The 22,167-nt window shown below is 47.7% G+C and overlaps 3 protein-coding genes across 3 annotated transcripts; 1 reads left to right on the forward strand and 2 right to left on the reverse strand.

The window, feature by feature from the left end:
- The first annotated feature begins 600 nt into the window (after positions 1-600).
- GPATCH4 (G-patch domain containing 4) lies at positions 601-7,835 on the forward strand. Its single transcript, XM_045817071.1, has 8 exons — positions 601-678; positions 3,108-3,244; positions 3,703-3,776; positions 3,866-3,958; positions 4,060-4,146; positions 5,912-6,003; positions 6,246-6,296; positions 6,709-7,835. Exons 2-8 carry the CDS (start codon positions 3,163-3,165, stop codon positions 7,499-7,501), a joined length of 1,272 nt encoding a protein of 423 aa, XP_045673027.1. The 5' UTR covers positions 601-678; positions 3,108-3,162; the 3' UTR covers positions 7,502-7,835.
- Positions 7,836-8,209: 374 nt separating this feature from the next.
- Positions 8,210-10,846, reverse strand: NAXE (NAD(P)HX epimerase). Its single transcript, XM_045817072.1, has 6 exons — positions 10,662-10,846; positions 10,472-10,580; positions 10,238-10,348; positions 10,045-10,158; positions 8,947-9,094; positions 8,210-8,617 (listed from the first exon to the last, which is right to left on the reverse strand). Exons 1-6 carry the CDS (start codon positions 10,841-10,843, stop codon positions 8,415-8,417), a joined length of 867 nt encoding a protein of 288 aa, XP_045673028.1. The 5' UTR covers positions 10,844-10,846; the 3' UTR covers positions 8,210-8,414.
- A 5,620-nt stretch (positions 10,847-16,466) lies between these two features.
- Positions 16,467-20,415, reverse strand: TTC24 (tetratricopeptide repeat domain 24). The gene is made up of 7 exons (XM_045861646.1): positions 19,710-20,415; positions 19,308-19,511; positions 18,671-18,799; positions 18,394-18,506; positions 17,957-18,055; positions 16,662-16,756; positions 16,467-16,491 (listed from the first exon to the last, which is right to left on the reverse strand). Exons 1-7 carry the CDS (start codon positions 20,413-20,415, stop codon positions 16,467-16,469), a joined length of 1,371 nt encoding a protein of 456 aa, XP_045717602.1.
- Positions 20,416-22,167: the final 1,752 nt, after the last annotated feature.

A 22,167-nucleotide genomic window follows, 5' to 3' on the forward strand; every position in this document is an offset into this window, starting at 1 on the left:
TGGGCATAGGGAGTATGACACACTGAGCAACCATGACAAAGCTTTAGACTCAAACCTCAGTTCCTTTTTTTTTTTTTAACTTTTAGAGAGGGCAGAGAGGGAGAGACATGTTGGATGGTTGCCTCTCGCACATCCCCAGCTGGGGACCTGGCCAACAACCCAGGTATGTGCCAGGTATGTTCCCAGCTGGGAATCAAACTAGTGACATTTCGGTTTACAGGCCAGTGCTCAATCCACTGAGCCACACCAGCCAGGGATAAACCTCAGTTCTTGAATGTCTACTATTGCCAACAATTCGGTTCTCAACCAAGTTGTTCATGGGGTGAAAATGTCTCAGCTGTCAAACAAAACTTCGGTTTTTTACCTGACAAGTCTTTCATATTGATGAGTGTATGATCAGCCATGCATCTCTCAGGCAACCAAGGAGAGAATGTGTGAGTATGAGTATGATTCGGCACCATGAGACGCTCTGAGGATGGGTTTCTTCCGCAAATATACCAGCAAGTAGGCCCACCTCCCATACTGCTTCTCCCCAGAGGACTGGGACGTTGGTTCCTGCGTTCCTCTCTATGGTTTTCAACAGGATAGAAGGACCAAAATGACACTTCCGGGAAGATGGCGGCATAGCGGTCGGACCTGGCGTGTGTGTTGCGGAGAGGGCCGTATAAGTGACTGAGGGTAAGGGGTTACTGTCTCTTGAGAGGTGGCAGGTGGTGCTCCAAGTAAAACTGGGGTGGGAGGGCTGGTATTTAGACTTCAACAGAAAGGAAGCTGAGGGAAAAGTTTTAGTTGGCTCTTTAGAACCTCAGTAAAAAGAGTGGCCCTGGACCACCCCAGGAAACTTGGGTTGACTGGAGAGAGTTTCTGAACGTGTGCTCGCAAAGACTGCAGCGCAGAGCCTGGAACCTAGTTGCTTTTGTCCCCAGGTATCCATTGTTAAGTACTTCACCTATGCCATTCAGTTCAGCAAATAACGCCTGGACGCCTTCTCATTCTCCGAGTGCACTGGGGTTGGGGAAGGAAGGCCGCTCTGACTCCCAGTCCCGGGCGTATTGTTTCGAATTACCATGACACGGGATAGGCTGTGGTAAGACTTAACAACAGAAATCACAAAGAGCTGTGAGAGACTGAGGAATGTATGATTACTGGAATACCAGCTCTGGAATGCCTGGGATCCTGGGTCAGCTATTTGCCAGTTACTTGATTTGGACAAGTAACTAAACCTCTCAGTGCCATTTCTTCGTTTGCAAATTACAGTAATACCATGTCCTAAAAGGGTTGTTGGATGATTAAATAAGATAATCTGTGTCAAGCAATTAGCAACAGGCTGTCATCAAGTAAGTGTATAAGTATTTGCATAAGTAAATACATCAAGTAAAATGCAGTAAGTAATAATACTGTTATTGAAGTCTGGGGACTGAAAGATCAGGGATAACTTCTGAGAAGAGGCAGAGTTTTGAGGGACCGTAAAGGCCTCATTGTTTGAATTTTAATTCTTTTTGACAGTATCAAGTAGCAAGATAGGACCACTTCACTCAATGCTTTTCTGTTTGGACTCTCAAGGTATCAACTAGGTTGACAGGTAATCGTCCTTCACAATAGAAATGTGAACCGAAATGTGAGTTGGTCTTCATTTGCCACTCTGCAAATGTAACATATAATGTTTAGGAGGGGTGACTTAATGATGCATCTGATTTTTTTTAAAGTATACTTACTAGACCTTCCTAAAACTCACGTGAAAGTTTTACCTTCAGAGCTGTCATTTTGAGAGGCTACAGGGTTACCTTAGTAGTGCCATTCATTGTTGTTCAGCTTTAAAAATGGTCTGCAGTGCCTGTAATAAATTATCTTAATACAGGTTAGCTTTAGTGAGTCAAGTCAGCAGTGGTAGTAGTTTTGAATGTCTTGTGTGATAAGCCATCTTAACCATTTCAGAGGTAAATTTGGTATATAGTTTGATAATGCCACTTTGGAGTCCAAAAGGAGGAACAGCAGAGTGACTATTAAAAAAATGCAGTTAGCCCTTGCTGGTGTGGCTCAGAGGATTGAGTGTCGGCCTGCAAACTGAAAGAGCACTGGTTTGATTCCCTGCGGGGACACATGCCTGGGTTGTGGGCCAGGCCCCCAGTTGCGGGTGTGTGAGAGGCAACTGATTAATGTTTCTCTCACACATCAGTGTTTTTCTCCCTCTTTTCCCTTCCCCCTCTCTCTGATAATAAATAAAATCTTAAAAAAATTAAATTTAATTTAAAAATGCAATTAGTTGGGGATGTGATAGAAAGAACACTTTAGAGTCAGGCAACCAGGGCTCATGTTCCAGCTCCATCTCTTACTAGCTCTGTAACCTCAGGCAAGAAACACAGGCTTTGTTTCCTCATTTGTAAAAAAAAGGATAACTTGACAGGATTGTCAGGATTAAATGAGACAGTATAATATGTATAATCCAGCTGCTGTGCATCAAATGCTCAGTAAGAATACCCTTCTTAAGCTGGACAATTTCAGGAGGGGTGCTCCAACAAGGCTGAAAGACAGTGGCAGTGGGGTAGAGATGCGTAGCCCCTACACCAAGAGGACAGTGTAACTGCTATGACACAGGTATAGGATATGGGCTCTATTAAGTACTGTTTTAACTCAGGTTAACAGACATCTCATTGCTTTGTTTTTGCATGGCAGATGTTTTCATGTAGTGGTGAAGAGTTGGGGTGCCTCTCAGACAGGCTGCCTAGGTTTCAGTTCTATATACATTAGCTGCATGACCTTGAGCAAATCATCTAACCTCTTTAGGCCTGTTTCCTCATTTGTAAAATAGGGATAATCATACTTTCCTGAATGTAAAATTCAGGAAATCATCCTGGGTTGGGAAGATTAAATGACAATCCATGTAAGGCCTTAGCACAGCCTGGCATGTGGTAGGTGAGCTCTCCAGAAGTGTAGGTATTAATAATACCTTTTGACATGTTGATGTTGACCTCTTTGTGGTCAGACAGGAAGCTCCCCAAGGACCAAGCCTCTGAACCTGTCTGCCTCAGCCTCAGGAAATAATACTTATAAAAGCAATCAGGGGGAATTTGATGTATGATGTGGCCCTTTCTCTTTTCCTCTTAAAGGGATAAGTGACCTCTTCTTTGATGAGGACCTGAAGACAGTTACTTTTTTTTCATCATGAGTGTCATCACCCCAGAGGTCAAGAGTCGTGGGATGAAGTTTGCTGAGGAGCAGCTGCTAAAGCATGGTTGGACTCAAGGTGATCCCCATGGGGCACCTTCCGCATCACCCCAATTCACTACCCACCCTCTGGGAAGAGGCATCATCCTCGATTATCTCTATGTAGTCCATTCAACTGGAGGAGGAAAAGCTAGCTTAAAGGGAAATTTGCAGAAGAATATTTGACATTTACAGAAAAAGAGAGAAGAGCAATAAATTTGACGATGGATAGTAAGAAATAAGTGGTTGGGAGCATTGGAGCAGAGGGGAAGAAACATGACCTCTGCCCCAAAGGAATTAATGAAGGAAAAGAGCTTGGCTCCAGATAAAGGCGGGGGATTGCATGGAGAGGTGCTAGAAAGTACTGGGAGGGCTTCCAAAAGAGATGGAGTTTGCCCAATGGTAGATGTGTGGAATGGCAAGGAGTGGCATGTAAGGGGGTGCCTTGTGAGGGTATGGGCAGGCAGAATAAGCTAAGTCACTCACTGTCTTCTGTAGGCAAAGGCCTGGGCCGAAAGGAGAATGGCATCACCCAGGCCCTCAGGGTAAAGCTAAAACAGGATACTCATGGGGTAAGACTGGGCACGCTGGGGGTGTATGGATGGCAGAGGGGAACCCTTGAGGACAGGGAGGTAGGTTCAGATACTTCTTCCTTTGGCAGGTGGGACATGACCCTTCCAAGGAGTTCACAAACCACTGGTGGAATGAGCTCTTCAACAAAACTGCAGCCAACTTGGTAGTTGAAACTAGACAGGTATGAACTCTAATAGATGGGCACATGAAGCATGAGGGCCTGGGACATGTGGAGGTGAGGGAGACATGGTATGTCATCAACTCACTGATACTTCCCCACAGGATGGAGTACAGATAAAGCACCTTTCTAAGAAGACCACCCGTCATAATCATCCCAAGCCCAACTTGCTGTATCAAAAGTTTGTGAAGGTATTAGAGGTTGGGGGTGAGAGGGTTCATCCTTTTTTACTCTTCTGTGGGGCCTGAACAATTGCCTTGTATGCCCTACCTATTCTCAGTACCATCCTAAGATAGTGGGATCCTACAACTAACCTTGCTGTTGCTTAATTAGACTGCCCCACCTCTAGGCAAGAATTAAGATCTTATGCCCTGGCTGGCGTAGCTCAGTGGATTGAGCGAGGGCTGGGAACCAAAGTGTCGCAGGTTCAATTCCCAGTCAGGGCACATGCCTGGGTTGCAGGCCATGACCTCCAGCGACCGCACATTGATGTCTGTCTGTCTGTCTGTCTGTCTCTCTCTCTCTCTCTCTCTCTCTCTCCCCCTTCCCTCTCTATAAACAAACAAAATCTTTTTAAAAATATGTTTTTAAAAAAAAAGAATTGAGATCTTCAGGTTATATGGACCCCTACCTTCAGCTGAGGGGGCAGCAACGGAGTGGGAGGTAGGGCATAGGCGGGAGCTGCCAGAGTGGGGCAGGGAGGGGCTGTCCAATTCAAAGGACTTAGAAGTCAGAGACCTGAGAGATTATCTGATCCATCCTTTTTATTTTGCACATGTGGCCAAAAGGTGGGAAGAAAGACTTGCTGAAGAGCCCACAGCCTGCTAGTAATGGCAGACAGGACTAGAATTCAGGTCTTCAGACTCCCGCCTACTAACATACCAATAGAAGGGAGCTAATATTTACTAATCACCTATTGTGTACCAAGGGCTCTATATGGTAACTAGCATATCTTTACCATTTCTGTTCATCTCTGTGGCCATCTTCCACCCCAGACCATCACCATCTCCTGCCTAATTTCTTCTATGGCTTCATAACCAGACTCATCACTTGTAATCTCACTCCACACTCCAATCAGTTCATCCTACACAAAGCATTCAGAGCGTTCTGAATTCATTGTGTCACTGACTCCTCCTTGACTTAGTATGACACAGGCTGAATTTATCAGACTGGCTTATATGGCCCTTCAAGCTTTGTCCCTGCCAACTTCTCTACCCCACCGCCCTCTTGCCACGTCTCTCAGGATTTCTATATGTTAGCCAGATGGAATCATTCTTAAGTTAGCATGTTCTTCCACCTTCAAGTTTTTGTACATGCTATTCCCTCTGCCTGGGGCATTCCACTCCCTTTCCTCCTTTACCTGATTTTTTCTTGTCTCCCAGTGCTCAGCTACTTCTAGAAATTATTCCCCAAACTCTGAAGTCTGAGCAGGTACCACTCCACTAGCCCAGGCAAACTTTCATTGTAATTGTCAATGTTCTGTTCTACTCCTTTCCTCCTCACCATGTAGGTTCTATCTGGGTGGGACACATCTCACCCTTATTCCACTTTGTATCCCCAACACTTGGCCCACAGTAGGTTCTCAATCTGGTCAAATAAAGTACTGTGCATAGGTGTTGGGAGTGGGGGCGGGGGGGAGGCCATCTTTATTGTCAGTTACTAAGGACCTTGGAATGACCACCAGGGGGCACTTGTCCCATGGTGAAGACCTGATGGCCCACAGTAGTTTCTCCCTGGTTCTGCTCACTACCCAGGACTCCCCATCCCCACACCCCTCCTCCTGTCCAAGTTGAAGTATCCAGTCTGTTGCACCTCTCTGTGGGTCTACAAGGAGCAATACTGAGGGGTGGCAAATTTGTGTGTATGGTTGATTGCTGGGGGAGGGGAGTTCCAGGAAGGAAAAGGGATGGCATTGGTGTTGAATGGACTTGTCTACCTCATGATCCCTCCTCCTAGATGGCCACACTGACTTCAGGTGGGGAGAAGCCAGACAAGGACTTGGAAAGCTGCAGCGATGACAACAACCAGGGGCCTCAGCCTCCAAAAATGTGAGACTTCATTTTAGTGCTGGGGTCAGGTAGGAAATGCTTCAGATCTCAAGAGAAAGGACCAAGTCTAATGTTTGACTGTGGGCTTCTTCGGGTTGTACTAATCTTTGTATCCCCTGTACCTAGAAAAATACCAGGTCCTGAATAGGAACTCAGTGTTGAAAATGTTTTAGAGGGGAGGAAAGGTCAGCCTTTTCTACCAGATGTTTGTAATTCCTGATTTCTCCCCCAACCCCCAACAGTCTGACTGATGAGATGTTGCTCCAAGCCTGTGAGGGGCGAACAGCACACAAGTAAGTAATAGCTCCCAGGTCTCCCTTATCTCCCCATCATAAGCCTACCCCTGATGATAGCGTATGCCACTTTTAAAAAAAATTTAATCTTTATTCTGTTTTTTTCCCTATTGCCATTTAGTCCCCTTATACCCTTTTCCCGCCCCCCTAGTAATCATCACACTGTTGTCCATGAGTCCTTTTTCCTTTTTGCTCAATCTCTCCACCTCCTAATCTTCCCCCACTCCCCGGCCACTAGCTGTGAGTGCCATTTCTTGACTCTCTTTCACCCCAGGGAAATGATTCATACTATCTGCCCATCTCTGAAGCTGCTTGAAGATAGACAGCTCCTCCCCTACCAATTTCCCCTGCAGTCTCAAGAATTAGGCTTATTTTTCCCAAGATCCTCCCTCTGACTTCGGCCCTATTTCAGGGCTGCCCGTCTTGGGATTACGATGAAGGCTAAGCTTGCTCGGTTGGAGGCCCAGGAGCAGGCCTTCCTGGATCGGCTTAAAGGCCAAGACCCTGGGATCCCTCAACCGCACTGTGAGTGCAAGCCCCTCAAAAAAAAGAAAAAGAAAAGGAAGCAGAAAAAGGAGGAAGAGGCTACAGCAACTGAAAGGAATGCAGAAAAGGAATACACAGATCACACTGACCAGAGCATCAGGAAAAGCAAGAAGAAAAGACAACATCAAGAAGAAACGGTCACAGATGATAGAGAGGGAATAGCCATAGTGGATGAGGAAGAAGCCATAGGAACAAGAGAGCTTGGGGAACTGAAGAGCGGAGCACAAACTGATGAGTGCCCCAAGAAAAGGAAGAAAAAGAAGAGGCAGCAGCACGAGGAGAAGCTGAGGGTCTTAGGTAAAGAATGGGGAACAGAGGTAGGGAGCCGAGCACACACTGATCCATGCAGCAGAAGCAAGAGGCAGCAGCATGAGGAGGAAGACTTGAACACAGAGGATCAAGAAGTTGAAGAGGCTGTTGTAGACAGTGGGACCAGGGAAGCAGAAAGCAGAGCATGCAGTGATAGGAAAAGCAAAAGCAAGAAAAGACAGCAGCATCAAGAGGATGTCTTGGCTATAAGGAATGGACATGACGATGGTAGCACTGGGGAGAGCTCAAGCAGCAGAGGGAAGATAAAGAGGCAGAAGCAAGCAGAGGAGGAAAGAGCCAGAGTCAGCACTGACCAGAGAGCAAAAAAAAAGAAAAACAAAAGAGACTGAAGGTCAGGTCAGGGTAGGGGCTCAATCGATTTCTTTTTAATTGTTGAAGCCACAGAGACCTGAGCTGATGCAGGTCTCCTGAACCCTCCCAGTGAGGAGTCCTTCCCAAGGAGAAAACTGAGCTCTGGAATACCAGCCTGCTGAAGAGGACAGAGGTGTCAGTATACCTTAGCTGATGGACTGGGCATCTTCTCCTTTGCAGCTTCTGACAAGTGCCAGCAGAAGCCAGGCAGCCAAGGGACAGGGAGTGCTGAGTGCTGAGGTGAGGGTTGTGGGGACAGGAATGCAGATACCTTTTGAATGGGTATCCTTACTAAAAGAAGCTAGAAATGTGGACTTATGTGGTATGTCCTGGGTTTTTTTGTTTGGTTTGTTTTTTTTATATGAGGCCAAGTAGGTCTGTGAGCTGGTTTCTAACACTATGGCAAATGATTTGATAAATGTTGGTTTGGGCCCCTGCCCTATATATGTTGTGACTGGCATCTCCATTCCCAGCCTGGGAAGGCCCTGAATACAAGAGTCTCCTTGGAGGCCTCTGAAGAAATATCTTCTGTTAATCTCCTGTGGTCTTGCTACACTGTTAAGTGGAAAGGGAGAGCTTAGAAAACCACTGCCCTGCTTCCAGTGTCCTGTCTGTGTCCCTAATGGATAAGGTGTGTGGGTGTGTGTGTGTGTGTGTGTAAAGGACAAGCACCTCACTTGGGAGCCTTTTTCAGCATCTGAAAGTCCATTTTTATTGCCCCAAATGCCACAGCAACCTCTCGTTTGGTCAGCTTCCCCAGAGATGGCACAGTATCTCCACTGTTGCCTGCCATCCATTAACTTTTGCTGCCAGAATAGCTCTCAGGTCTCCACAGTTCTGGGAGACAGAGGCACTAAATCTTTATTGAGAAGAACACCCACCCACATTCTCTTAGTGCAGACGATACACACACTCAGTGTCAGGGTACTGTGGCAGATTCAGCTGGTACTTCTTTTCCAGAGCAGGTGGCACGAAACGACCCCCCAGGTAGTGGTAGCGACCAGTAAACAGTGTGGCAGACTTCTTGGGTGCAGTCAAGGAGATGAGCAAGTCTGGCTGGATCCCTCCAGGGTTTCCCTTCTCCACATCCCATCCTAAAAAAGGGGTTGTATTCAGGAAGAGCAGAAAAGGCCAGACGTCTAGTCCTCTTCCAAACCTTGCTCTGTCCTAGTTCTAAAGGAATCGGAAGCTCCCTGCATCCCCACCAGAGAAACTTGTATCCTTGGAGCTCTGTGTATCCTTGGGCTTTGGTCTCTTAGAGCCAACAAGTAAAGAGTGCTCCTGAACTCTGCTCCTCAACTATGTTCTGCACCTCTAGACTCATTTTAGACTTGGTCTGAGCTTTGGGCCAGGACATAGGTCTCCTAGGTACCTAACTCAAGACAAGGCAAGACCCCAATCCCAACCTCCTTGGACCCAGCACCTGAGGGAATGTCAATGCTGACAATGGGCACAGTGAGTCCATTCAGAACACTCAAGACACTGCGGAATGGCTCCCGAACATCACCCTTGAAGCTGAAGCCAAAGATGGCATCCACCACCAGGTCATATAGTTCATCAATCAGCATGGGCTGTGGTAGAGCAGGAAAAGTAAAGGATGTCAGAGCCAGCAGCAATACAAAGAGCTCTTAACAGGAGTGGGCTGTCCTCTGCGCCCACAGACCACTCACAGAGGCACAAATATCGTTCTATCTCATTCAGATGGCATTCTGAGGCCTAGAATTAAGTGTAAGTTGGTCCCTGATTCAAGCCAAGCCGAGTCCAGACACCAGGTTCTCCCTGCCTGTCATTGGGGAGGCCACAGTATGGGAAAGCCTGAGACTGGGAGTCAGGAGGGACAGGTTCTGGTCTGTGGCTCTGGACAAATCACTTCCTTTGCTGCACCTTAGTCTCTTCATCTGTAAAATGTGTTAAGAAATTTAAAAAAACAAAAACAAGCCTTCAAGTTTCCTACCCCAAAATCCATGCATCTGGAGAAAGGGTTTAGGCATTCACTTCAGTTCCTAAGAGGGGCAGATAATATGTTTACTACATTGAAGGGGAAGAGGAAGGACTACAGAGTAAAAGGAGTGACCAGGGGAGATGGAAGGGAAAGGAAGCTTTGGAGGTGGTGTTGGGAACTCATAGAGCACACCTGGCAGAGGAGGAGAAGGCTCTTACACCGCTTCTGTCCAAATAGCATACGCCAGGGCACCTTCAGTGCCAGGCACTATTCTTACCCTCTCAGAGTTTGATGTCTGGAGCAGGGGTGTCAAACTCATTTTCAGGGCGGGTGGGGGGGCGGGGGCACATCAGCCTCCAGGTTTCCTTCAAAGGGCTGAAATAATTTTAGGACTGTACAAATGTAACTCCGTAACTGTTAAAGAGTTGAATTACATTAGGCCCTTTGAAGGCAACTACAAGGCTGATGTGGCCCACGTGAAAATCAGTTTGACGCCCCTGGTCTAGAGGAAGATAAGATGAAGAGCAGGACACAGTGGTTGTTATTGTGGAGAAGGGCACTGAAACCGGAGGTACCTACCTCTGGGGGCATTTCACCAAGGAAAGGGATGTCCATTTTCTGACACTGGGTCACCAGTGCAGTAAAGAGTGGCTTGTTAGGCCTTTTGGGGTAATGGATGGTTGGCTGGTAGCCCTACGAGGAAAGGCAAGAGGTAATTCATGCCCAGCTCCTAGAAACCGCACAGCCTCTCCACAGCCCTTCACATACTCACAAAGAGTTTGAGGTGTCGAGCACAGACCAGGCCATCTCCTCCATTATTCCCAGGGCCACAGATGACCAGAACAGTAGGGGGGTTCCTGGACATGGACGTCGGGGGATATGCCTGAAGGCAGAGTCAGGGGATTCAGAGGGGCTTCGGGCCGTCACAGCCCAGGCTTGGCCCAGCTGTCCCTCCCCCTCCATTGTTCCTCGACCAAGGAGACAGCCTAAGAGTTGCACCACTGACCTTGGCAATGGCTGTAGCACAGCTCAGCCCAGCCAGCTCCATAAGTTGGTCCACGCTGAACTGGTACTCGTTAAACAGCTCCTCGTCCACAGCCTGAGCCTCCTCCTGGCTGAGGAAATCCTCTGCTCAGGGGCTCGCTCACGCGAGACCCGTCCGCCCAAGGCCTGCGCCCCACGGGAGCCCCGCCTACCTCAAGTACTTCACCGCGGTGCTAGCCATAACCTCTGGGTCCCCGCTGCCCCCCGAGCGCAGCCGCTGCGGCCCCCACCACGTGGGCCCCGCGCGACAGATGTTGACCTGAGCTCTGATGTGTGACGGGCGTGAGCCCACCACCAGCAGCCCAAACCCCAGCAGAGACCGCAGACGGGACATTCAACCTACAGGCGTGAGCACGCCTCCGGCCCGGCCCTGCCGCCGTGGCGCATGCGCGGCGCTTCGTCCCCGCCCCCAAGAAGCGGGCGGGGCACCCCGAGTCGGAATCGTTGCTGAGCTCGGATGCGCTTTCCCGTGCCTGCTGGGTGAGGCCTCTGCCCTTGCACCTTCCGTTACAACGGGGATCCCAGCCCTCTTTTCCCGAGAGTAGTTACCTATTGCCTCGCATTTCCAGGTGGAGCGAAGTGCTTTGCTCCCAATCGCCCTTTGATAATAATTCTTCAAGTTTAGCGAAGAACTTGGCCCGGGTCCCTGCCCTTACTACTAACTGAGTAAATTAGAACACTCCAGATTTCAGTTTCCTGTCTGTAAAACGGGATGAGAGTATATTTTCATAGGGTGGTAATGCATGCAAAGCGTCGACAGGACCGGGTACATAGGCCTCAATAAATTAAGCTAGTGTTCTTTTTTTAAAATGATTAAAAAAAAAAACCTACTTATTTTACATAAGGGGAAAGGGAGGGAGAAAAAGGGATTGAAACATCATGTTTCCAATTGAACAGGTGACCTTTCGCCTTGTGGGATGACGCCCAATCGAGCCACAAAAGTCAGGGCAGAGCTCGTGTTCTTATGTACACTGCTAAGCGTTTTATCTAACTTAGGACCCCTTTCCTCACTATATTAACTCCCTCTAACTCTGTTTACCAGGATAGCACAATGTACTTCTAATCATACAGAATACTTACCCCTTTATCAAGGTAATAGTAACAGAAAAATTATAGACCTTAAGAAGTTGAGTATGCCATTGTCAAAAACGTTGAAAACATAGACTTCGGGCCACGATAATATCTCAAGAAAAACCGGGAGGCCCTGGCTGGTGTGGCTCAGTGGACTGAGTGCTGGCCTGTGAACCAAAGGGTCACTGGTTCAGTTCCCAGTCAGGGCAGGTCCCTGGGTTGTGGACCAGGTTAGGTCCCCAGTGGGAGGTGCAGAAGAGGCAAGCACACATTGATATTTCTCTCCCTCTCTCTCCCCCGCTTCCCCTCTGTCTAAAATAAATAAATAAAATCTTAAAAAAAAAAAGAAAAAGAAAAAGAAAAACCTGGAGAGGAAAACAAAATTTTTTACCCAAGAACTTTTAAGAGTGAAAATACACTTTTGCATAGTTAAGAAGTTTGTGGAATAACAAATCAGTTACCATCAAGGCACTAAGATAATTATACAGGTGGAATGAAGGTCCTGTTTTTAAGGTACATTTATTCTCATTCTGTATCATGGATTGCCTTCCTGGCTAGTTCACTGCAAAAGGCAAGAACCCTTTCACCTTTTAATTTCTCCTCTGATAATCTCCTTTTTAATTATGAGGTTTATCATCTCCTATGGATGTATCCTTGGTCTCCAGCTATGCTTGTTTTACATGTTTGTGGTGAGAAATTGAATTTGAGACTATGCAGTGGAAAACTGTTTTGTCAGATTGTGTTTATGGTTGGAAATTGAGTTTACAGTGTATATTACATTTGGATAATCTTGCCCAAGACCTCATTAACTTTGTAACTTCACCAGCATATAAACAGATTTACTTTTATGTGTGTTTGAGAAGTTAATTTGGTGATTCTGAAGATTCATTTATAAAGTACAATGTGGAACATTTGACATAGATAACATTTTGAATACTTATATGTGCCAGGTGATAATGTGAATCATCTTATTTCATCTTCACAGCAACCCTGTTATTATTCCCATTTTACAGATAAGGAGACTGAGGCTCAAAGATGTTGAAAGACATGCCCAGTGATACAGCGATAGTTGTCAGTGGAGCTAGGATTCAAGCAGCTTGACGTTGAATTCTGCATTCTTAAGCACTATGCTATACTGAACTGCTTCCTCAAATGCAGACGTAGGTAATTAAAGGCTTGTCTCTGCTGACTTCATTTTGATGAGATATAACTGTAAAATAATGACACAAAAACATCCCACCACACACAAAGGATTTATAAAACAACAAAATGAGAGCTGTCCCCAGGAAGGCAGTACCCAAGACCTAGTCTACTTTGTTGCTGTCCTTCAGACTTTTGGAGTTTTCTTTGAGAAATACCTTCAAAACCAGTGTGGGGAGGGCACATGGATTAATCACCTGCTGAGCTGCAGATGCTTTACATATATTATCTAATGTAATCCTGTCAATCCTAGGACATATTTTTATCCTCATGTTATAGATGAGGAAATTGAATGGCAGAGAGAAGGCAAGTAAGTTTCCTAAGATAATGCAGCTATTAAATGGTAGAGCCAGTGATGGTTGATAATGAATTGGCAATACTCCTGGGTGGCAGATGCTTCTACTTGTCCCTCAAAATCCATTCTCCTTTCTTCCTTTAATAACAAAATCCCTGAGATTTATCTGGCCACATCTAAACACTGGCTGTGCATCTAAAACATTACATTTTCCAGTCTCCCATGCAGCAAATAACCATCCACATGTGATTAAACTCTGACCAATGAGATTTGAGCAGAAATGATACATGCAACTGGTAGGTCATATCCTTTAAAAAGTGTTTTCTTCCACTTCCTCTTTCTTAGTGGCTGGAAGGAAGGTATTATGCTGAGATGGAGCAGCCATTTAGACCATGAAATATAAATCCCAGGTGAGGATGGTGGAGCATCCTGCCTGGCTCCTCAGGCTCTGCAGAGCCACTGTGTAGGCCCTGGACTGCTTTATATGAGATGAGAATAAAGTTCTCTCTGGAAAAAGGCACTGTTCTGTTGGCTTTTGTTAAAGTTGGTGAACCTGCATCCTAATCAAGACATCTCAAATGCCTGACAAGATCATATACTCCATTTACATAAGGAAGATTAACAGCTGTGACCCTAGCACCTACTTCTGTGCCTGGCACATAGTAGGTCCTCTACAAATGTTTTAATGAATACTCAAAATCTCATTGTGAAGTAGTTCACAGTACAGTAGAAGCCTCTAATATGACATAATCAGGGGCAGATTATCTTATTTCAATTTAAAATAAAAAATACACTCACTTGTCACCTGTCAAAGTGTGGCCAGGCTCTTCTTTGAGAACAGAGCCGATGGTTGTATTTCTCCATTCTCTTCCATAAACCTCATAAGTTATGTATCACTTATACCTTGCAGTTTGCTTCCTTAAGATGGAACAAAAAATAAATGGCATGCTTAAAGCAATCTGAGTGCAAAATTCATCTAGATTTTTGTGATTTTCTCCCAATCTGTAATAGTCTTCTTGCCCACATCTAATTCAACAACAGTTTTGTTTTTGAAAGATTTTATTTATTTATTTTTAGAGAGAGGGGAAGGGAGAGAGAAAGGAGAAAAGAAACATCGATGTGTGATTGGTTGCCTCTTGCATGTCCCCAACTGGGGACCTTTCGGTTTGTAGGCCAGCACTCAGTCCACTGAGCCACCCCAGCCAGAGCTCAATAACAGTTTTTAGTGTCTCACCTTAGTCCAGTCTTCTAAGGATTCAACTTTGTTTTCACACTCTTGGCTCATCAATTTATGTAATATTTAATTAAATTACAAATTATAATAGCACATACAGCTGGTATAATCACAACTGGTGTCAAGCATAACCTACTCTTGGTAAACAATGGCTTAGCTGGGGGAGTGGGACTGCCCGGCATTATGGAAGAAGGAACTCACTACCTAGCTTAGAATCATGGCTTCTCCACTAGTTAGTTGTGTGACCCGAGAAGACAAGCTATGTAGCTTTTGTGCTCTCTTTTTCTCATTTGTGAAATGGGATCAAAGGAGAAAATGCTTGTGAAGCACTTAGAACATGGGTGGTATGTGCTAAGTAATCAATAAAGCTTACTTAATATCATCGTTGTGGCTGCTGGCAGCAGTTGTCCTACAGGCCACAGGCCTCAGGGGCCTGCGCTCAGCCTCTGCTGTGTTACATGGAGACAGTGGGGTGCATAGGTTGGTTAAGATGTACCTTCTATAGTAGTATAATCCCATGTCCTGAATGAGAAAATGGAGGTCTAAAGAGAGTCATTGACTCCAAAGCCTCTTGGCCAAGAAGCTTTTTAGAACTGGAAAGGGCCTTAATGATCATGAGGTTTGTATCCAGAAAGAAAGGGGAAGATTCACCATCCATTTTCCTTTTCCCTTTTATCTACTGAGTCCAAAAATTTCAGCCACAAGCAAACAGCCTCAGTGCTGAGACTGCAAAGCCCTTTTCCAGCCTGCTCAGGAGCCCCCTTGCTGACGGCGTTGTATTCCATGTCTGTGCAGTGCTGAGCAACGAGGAAGAGGCTTCGTCCCAGAAACTCCTCAGGAGTGTATGTGGCAGCACCACTGAGGCCAGGAGAATGAGATCACATGATCGTGCAGAAGCCAGATGTGGTGGGTCTCCTCTGTGGGTCCCTGCTGGGGGTTTCCCCAGGCTGTTTTAATGACCTGAAGGAGGCAGGGCAGAGCTTGCCAGTGGGAATGGCTGTAGAAAGAGCACAGGCAGCCTGCTCTGGCTCTAGCTTCTGTCACCCTCTCTGGACCTTACCTCTGCTGGTGGGCTACAGAGCAGTAGGGAGTAGACTTAAGCTGCATATCCCCCCATTTAGTGGGACTCTCCCTTTCTCTGAGGTCTACAGTCTGGCCACACAGGAGGCAGGGGACATGCCAGGCCTCCTGAGCTGAGTGAACATTGTTCAGGTTGTTGCTAAAGGGCAGAGACAAAAAGGCTCTGGGCACTGGGTATTCCCAAGCACCGGACAACATCTTCCCCAACTTCAACAGTGATCACATTCTTCCCTACTCTCTTTATCCATTCTCCAGGCCTCCTTCCCTCCCCAAGGACGCACCTACTGGCTTGGGGGCCACTGGGTACCAGAATGTCAGGGTACTCCATTCTGGATGGCGGGGAGCTTGGTCTCCAAATAGGAAATGGGTCCTAGGTCCAGGACTTGGATGGAGAGGGACAGACATATTCATCACAGGCTTCTCTGAACCAAGAACCATCATGGTGGAAAAGAGAACACTTTGGGAGAACAAGGGTGGGTGTCAGGGAATGTGTCGGTTACTATACATGAAGGGAGAGCCAAAAACTATGCCCTGTATCGGACAGGTGATGACTACCCTGGATCATCTAAGGCTAAACATGGAAATGATTTAGCAGTGCCTGGAAGGAAACTCTGAAAAGAAAATATCAGTGAATTCAAGTCAACAAACAGCAAGGAACTCTGCTTGCCAGAGTTGGAAGCCTTTGAGGGAAGAGACAAGCTAGAGTAAGAAAAGTACGGGGTAACTGGCACCTGGTACCTAGTGGGCTTCCAACAAACCCTGGTGCTCTAAGGTGCAGTTCTAGAAGTTAGGGAAGCTGTAGAAGCAAGGGAGAAAAGGTGATTCCAGAAAGGGTTCAAGAACAATGGGCCAGAGTCTTGAAAGAGGAGCAAAAATGGGGAGAGGGCTGGTTTTGGGTGTCAGACCTGAGGTAGGGAAGCGGGGCAGTAAGGAAAATGAGGGGCATGGGGAGAGCGCTGCCCTCGGCCAGGACAGCCTACATGTACTCACACTCCAGTCCCCGCACAAGCCAACCCAGTCACAGGGAACTTTCACGAAGCCCTCTTCCTCTTTCTCCTCATGGCCCTCCTCTAACTCTTAGTCTTCCCACCCACTCAAAGATCTATAGGGGCAGAAAACAAGGGGCAGAGAGGCACCCAGCTAATTCCCCTCCTCCCTGGGGCACCTACTAGGTCCCAGCCCTCCACCCTCCCCGGCATTGCTGCAATACCTCCTAACACCCTCGGAGGTCATACCCATCCCAGAAGCTCCGCTCTATCCCACCCCACTCACCTGTACTTCGCTTCTGCTGGGCCCCTTGCCACCCTGGCTGGAGTCCCTGCTGGGCCGGCTCCACCTGGAGCCTGAGGCCTCCCTGGAGCTGAGGTCTGGAAATGAAAGGGAGTCAGTTTGAGAAAAATGGCTGTGGATGTGCACGTGAGTATATGCTCCCTCCAGACACAGGGCCCCAGAGGCGAAGAAGTGCTAGAGAGAATGGGGCTGTGCCACATGTCTGAGAATGAGATTTCAAGGTGAGGCCCTTTGCTCTGGCAAGGCCCCACTAGTAACTATCGCATTAGAGCTCAAGCTCATGGACTGTCAGATGTGGCCAAAGCCTAACCCCCCCCAACCTGGGGCCTCCAGGAGCAAAGTCACAGAAAGTTGGTGGACAGCTTTAGATGGAACCCAGGTCCTCTGACTCCCAGTCCAGTCCTCTTTCTGTGTCAGCCTAATTTAACTTTTGCTTGCAAATTATATAGAGTGTCCTAGTCTTTAAAATAAGAGAAGACATAAAGTATATTAAATAAGTATGATAAATACTAAAGTAAATTTCAACTCCTGAGATGGGAGGCTTCCTGAGGGTATCTCAGAGGGTGAGGAAGGAGACAGTTGGAGAGACATCAACCTGCTAAGAGAGGCTGGGAGGCAGAGGGAGGGGGAGGAGGAGCAGGAGGAGAGGAGCACGGTGGAGACCCAAAGAGAAATGGGCCCAGAGAACCAGAGATGGGAGAGAGGGACTTCCCTGGAGCACTGTCTGCATTGTGTAGCCCTTTGGGGAACTACAGCCATGGACTAAAAATCCACTTCTTGGTGTGGCTCAGGGTCCATTTATTTGTTCATTTGTTTATAGACAGGAAGGGGGAGAAACACCTACTTTTTTGGTGTTGGTGGTGGTCCATTTATTTATATATTCATTGGTTGATTCTTGTATGTGATCTGACCAGGGATTGAACCCAAAACCTTGGTGTAGTGGCACAATGCTCTAACCAACTAAGCAACCCGGACAGGACACTCAGGGTCCTTATTTGCACCCCTTGGCCTTCACTCACTGAGCTGGTTCACAGTCAGCCAAGGCCCTGGCAAAGCCCTGGTGTTGGACACGTGCTACAACCCCCTGCCCCCACACCACCCCCAGGTGTCCTTGGGAAAATGATACGTGTACCATATGCTCATCCAGGGGCAGATGAACACGGGAGAGCAGTGAGGCACAGCATCCCTGAGAACATCAGCTCTGCTTACCTCTACACTCTCCCTTCTCCCGGCAACCTCTCCCTATCCCCAGCTCCTTGTCTCAGGTGTCATCTCACCAGGGTATGAGTCGGGTCCAGCCCACCCTGGGCCAAAAGGGTCTTCATGGCATCTGCCAGCTTCGCCACTAGCCGCTCTCGCACAAAGTCTGGCTCCTTCTGGGAAGAGGGAGGAAAATGGCATGATATGGAAGGCATGGGCTTGTGGTTCTCTGGGAACTGGGGAAGAAAGAAATGGGAAAGGAGGGAGGGAAGGGGGCTTTGTCTTCTTTTTCTTTTGTCCCATCCCTATGCCTTTGCCAGGGTCCTGTCCAGAATTGTGTATAGAGACGAACTCTTACAACAGTGTCCCAGGACCTAGCACACAACATGCCCAGTGCATGGTTGATGAGTGAATGAATGATGCAAAGAAGACAAGACATGAGGCAGGAATGTTCCAGAGAATGCTCCCTGGAAGGCTTGTAGGAACAGTTAGATTCTGGGATGGAGGGTCTCACCTGACACCGGGCCAGTGCTTCCTTATAGTACCTCAAGGCCTGATCATGCTGCCCCAGTCTAGCTGCAGCAGCCCCCAGACCCTCGCAGGCCTGCCACTGCCCCTTCATGTCTCCTGGGGAAGAGATTCAGAGGTCCTTTTATGGCTCCTAGTCGACTAACCCTTCCCTGCAGAGGTACTTCCCACCCCAACACCCCCATCTGCCTCCCCACTAGCCCCAAGGAATCTCAGCCTTTGCTCCACCACCCCCAAGCCTCTGCTAACCTCCTCATCCTCACCAGTGTCCTGGGCAGCCTGCAGTGCATGTAGGTAGCTGTCTCTGGCCGCCTTGTCGTCCCCCAATTGGCTCAGTGCAAATGCCAGGCTGCCAAAGCTCCGACCTTGCTCCCACCGCTGCCCCACAGAGCCTGATGACAGAGCCCACCCAATTCTAAGAGAGGGCCTTGGCCACTGAGGCATCAGGACCCTATCCCCAAACTACCAAGGGAGGGTTTGCAGGAGTCCCGGTGCTCAGCCCCAGCACACCTTCAGATGTACCACAGAGCCCCAGACTTCCAATATGCATAACCAGCTTCTCCTTGGTCCTGAGTTTTGGCCTGAATGCCTCCCCCCGGCTATTATGAGCCATGCAACATCCCTGTGAGGCAGGCAGTACAGATATTAACAGTTCTTCCTTCTGCCCATGCTGCTTTCCCAGCCCTAGACCTCAGCCTTTGGGCCCACAGAACTCTATCTTTTCTGGCTATCCCACCTCCTGTATCCCCAGCACTCACCCCCTGCCACCCCCCAGGTTCTGGGCTTCCCCATCCTATAACTAGTCCTAAAGGTCCATCTACTCTTCAGCCTTTTGGCTCCTGCTGGAATCCCCTCTTACTCCCTTAGTCTCAATCCCATTTCTCAGCCCTTAGTACTCACCATGCAGGATAGCAGCCTTCTGGTGAAACTCCCGGGCTTCCTGATAGTTGCCAAGGGCATTGTGGGCCATTCCAAGGTTTCTCAGAACCGTGGCCTTCTCCCCTAGTCCCCGGCATAAGGGGAGGGCCTGCAGGAAGGCCTCTGCTGCTAGTGGGAACAGCTGCAGCTGGGAGTAGCTCAGGCCTAGGTCATTATAGAGTTGCCCTAGAGGGCAAGGCCAGGGTCACTGGTAGCCAGGTCAGATGCAACTGAGGCTATACTGGCATAGCCCTCCCATTCTTACAGGGTCCCCCCAATTCCCTTCCCCATCCCTCAGAAATGCCTCTGCTTCCACCCCACCTCTCAGGGTATCACTAGATCTGAATCTCCCCAGATCCCACACATCTTGACCAAAGACCTCACCCAGCAGTCCTCGCTCAGTACTCATCTCAGCAAGCCTCCGACTCTCCTCCAGCACCTGCACCACTTCCCACACGCTGTGCTGCCCACTCTTCAGCATACACACTGCCGCGGCCCCCAGTGCCAGGGCTGCAGCCTGGGGCTGTCCTGCGTGGGCATAGGTCCTGCCTGCTTCCTGTAGGCAGTGAGCTGCTAGTTCGGGCTGTCCCAGAGCCTGGTAGCAGGCTCCCATTTTTGCCTGGGCTTGCCCCTGGTCACCTAGTGGCTGGTAGTGGCCCAGGGCCCTGTGGTACCAGGCCAAAGCTTGAGGCAGGTTGCCCAGGGCGTGGTAGGCCAAAGCCACATTGAAACACTGGTCACCATGGCACCTGCCCTGTGCCTTCTCTTCAGGCTGGGCTCTTAGGAGCAGCCCAAGGCCTCTGCCTGGGTCCCCGGTCTCCACATAGGCAGCACCCAGGTTGAAGGCACAAGCCCGAAGAAGAGAGGTGTCTCTTTTTTGTGGGACCCTGGAGGCCAGGAGGAAGGCCCTCTGGAAGCTGGTCAAGGCCTCATGGTTCCAGCCAGCCAGGAGGGCCCCATGGCCAGCCCTGGTGAGGGCCTGGATGCTGGCCTCTAGCTGTTGCCACTTTCTTTTCTTCTTTTTCTTCTTGGAGCTTGAAGGCTTGGGCTCAGGTTCTTGCAGGGTATCCTCCGGGTTGGGGGAAGACATAGTACTGACAATGGAAGCACAGGGTTCAATGTCACCCTTCATTTCCTCCAAAGCAGGATCCCCCTAGGGCAGCGACTTTCAACCTCTTTCATCTCATGGCACAGATAAACTAATTGCTAAAATTCTGTGGCACACCAAAAAATGTTTTATATTTTTTGCCTATCTAACAAAAAAATAGGTATAATTTTGATTCATTCACACCAGGTGGCTATTGCTGTATTGTCTGCTGTTATTTTTTAAGATTTTATTTATTTAAAGATTTTATTTATCCATTTTCAGAGAGACGGTGAGGGAAGGAGAAAGAGAGGGAGAGAAACACCAATATGTGGCTGCCTCTTGCACACCCTCCACAGGGGACCCTGCCAGCAACCCAGGCATGTGCCCTGACTGTGAATCAAACCAGTGATCCTTTGGTTTGTAGGCCAGCACTCAATCCACTGAGCCATACCAGCCAGGGCTGCTGTTATTTTTTTAAAGATTTTATTTATTTTTTATTATTATTATTTTTAATATGGTTTCTTTTTCTTTTTTAAAGATTTTATTTTTATTTATTTTTAGAGAGGGGAAGGGAGGGAGAAAGAGAGAGAGAGAAACACCAATGTGTGGTTGCCTCTTGCACCAACCGGGGTCCTGGCCTGCAACCCAGGCATATGCCCTGACTGGGAATCGAACCAGCGACCCTTTGGTTCACAGCCCACTCTCAATCCACTGAACTGCGCCAGCCAGGACTTTTTCTGTTATTTTTTCATTTGAAAATCTAGGGAAAAGAGGTCCATGCCCCTGACTAGTTACATATTGCATGTTTTAAAAATTCTTGCAACATACCAGAGTGCCACAGCACACCGGTTGAAAATCACTGCTCCAGGGCAATTTAGTTCTACCCCTGCCTTGGTGTAAACCTCAGGGTTTCAAAAATTTCTCTCTGCCATCCCACTTTGCTTTCATCTATCCCACTGGGCACCAAATCAACTAATTCTAATATCCTGACTAATTCTTAGTCCTCCTTCAAAACGCAGTTCAAGTAATACCTTCCTTTGGAAAGTCCCCTACCCTCTCCCCTGACTGCTATGGTTCAGTGGGGTGGGCATTGTTTTGCAAATCAAAAGGTCACAGGTTCGATTCCTGGTCAGGGCACATGCCTGGGTTGTTGGCCAGGACCCCGGTTGGTGGCTTGCAAGAGGCAACCACACATTGGTGTTTCTCTCACACATGGAAGTTTCTCCCCTTCTCTTTCTCCCTAAAAATAAATAAATAAAATCTTAAAAAAAAAAAAAAAGACAAAGTCCCCTCCCCTCAACCAACTGGGTCCTTCTGGACACCCATAGCAACCTTATGCCTTTTATGGCATTTGTCACACTAGGTCGGCTTTGTTCGCTTTCTTGCCTGTCTCCCCTATTAGATTTGGAGCAACTTAAAGGGCCTGGCACACAGTAGATTCTCCATAAACATTTATCAAATGAGACAAAAAGGTTATGGAGATAGGTGGTCTGATGGTTGCACAACAGTGCCACTTAAAATGGTTTAAAAACTATATATTTTATGTTATATGTATTTGAATACAATAAAATGTTTATTGAATGAATTAATGAATTGATGAATAAACTGAGCCAATATAGGGTCTCTCCTCCATCATCTCCTTCACCCGGTGCCTCCACATACACCCACCATCCACTCACAATGCAGGTGAGTGGATCTAATATTAAGATATGATTCGAGTCAGTTTAACAAATACTCAGTGAGCTCCTGCTATGT

This window comes from Phyllostomus hastatus, unplaced genomic scaffold, assembly GCF_019186645.2.
Source record: "Phyllostomus hastatus isolate PE091 unplaced genomic scaffold, TTU_PhHast_1.1 phas_scaffold_216, whole genome shotgun sequence".
Lineage (NCBI taxonomy): Eukaryota > Metazoa > Chordata > Mammalia > Chiroptera > Phyllostomidae > Phyllostomus > Phyllostomus hastatus.

What these genes read in the sequence shown, in the direction of transcription:
- NAXE (XM_045817072.1), bottom strand. Translation starts at nt 10,843, where the DNA reads ATGTCCCGTCTGCGGTCTCTGCTGGGGTTTGGGCTGCTGGTGGTGGGC. An exon ending in ACCGCGGTGAAGTACTTGAG is followed by an intron (nt 10,581 to 10,661) that starts GTAGGCGGGGCT and finishes GGATTTCCTCAG; the next exon opens with CCAGGAGGAGGCTCAGGCTG. An exon ending in CAGCATTGACATTCCCTCAG is followed by an intron (nt 8,618 to 8,946) that starts GTGCTGGGTCCA and finishes CCCCTTTTTTAG; the next exon opens with GATGGGATGTGGAGAAGGGA.
- GPATCH4 (XM_045817071.1), top strand. Translation starts at nt 3,163, where the DNA reads ATGAGTGTCATCACCCCAGAGGTCAAGAGTCGTGGGATGAAGTTTGCT. An exon ending in AAAGCATGGTTGGACTCAAG is followed by an intron (nt 3,245 to 3,702) that starts GTGATCCCCATG and finishes TGTCTTCTGTAG; the next exon opens with GCAAAGGCCTGGGCCGAAAG. An exon ending in TGGTAGTTGAAACTAGACAG is followed by an intron (nt 3,959 to 4,059) that starts GTATGAACTCTA and finishes ACTTCCCCACAG; the next exon opens with GATGGAGTACAGATAAAGCA.
- TTC24 (XM_045861646.1), bottom strand. Translation starts at nt 20,415, where the DNA reads ATGTCTTCCCCCAACCCGGAGGATACCCTGCAAGAACCTGAGCCCAAG. An exon ending in AAGCACTGGCCCGGTGTCAG is followed by an intron (nt 18,056 to 18,393) that starts GTGAGACCCTCC and finishes CCCTCTTCCCAG; the next exon opens with AAGGAGCCAGACTTTGTGCG. An exon ending in CCAGCAGAAGCGAAGTACAG is followed by an intron (nt 16,492 to 16,661) that starts GTGAGTGGGGTG and finishes CTGCCCCTATAG; the next exon opens with ATCTTTGAGTGGGTGGGAAG.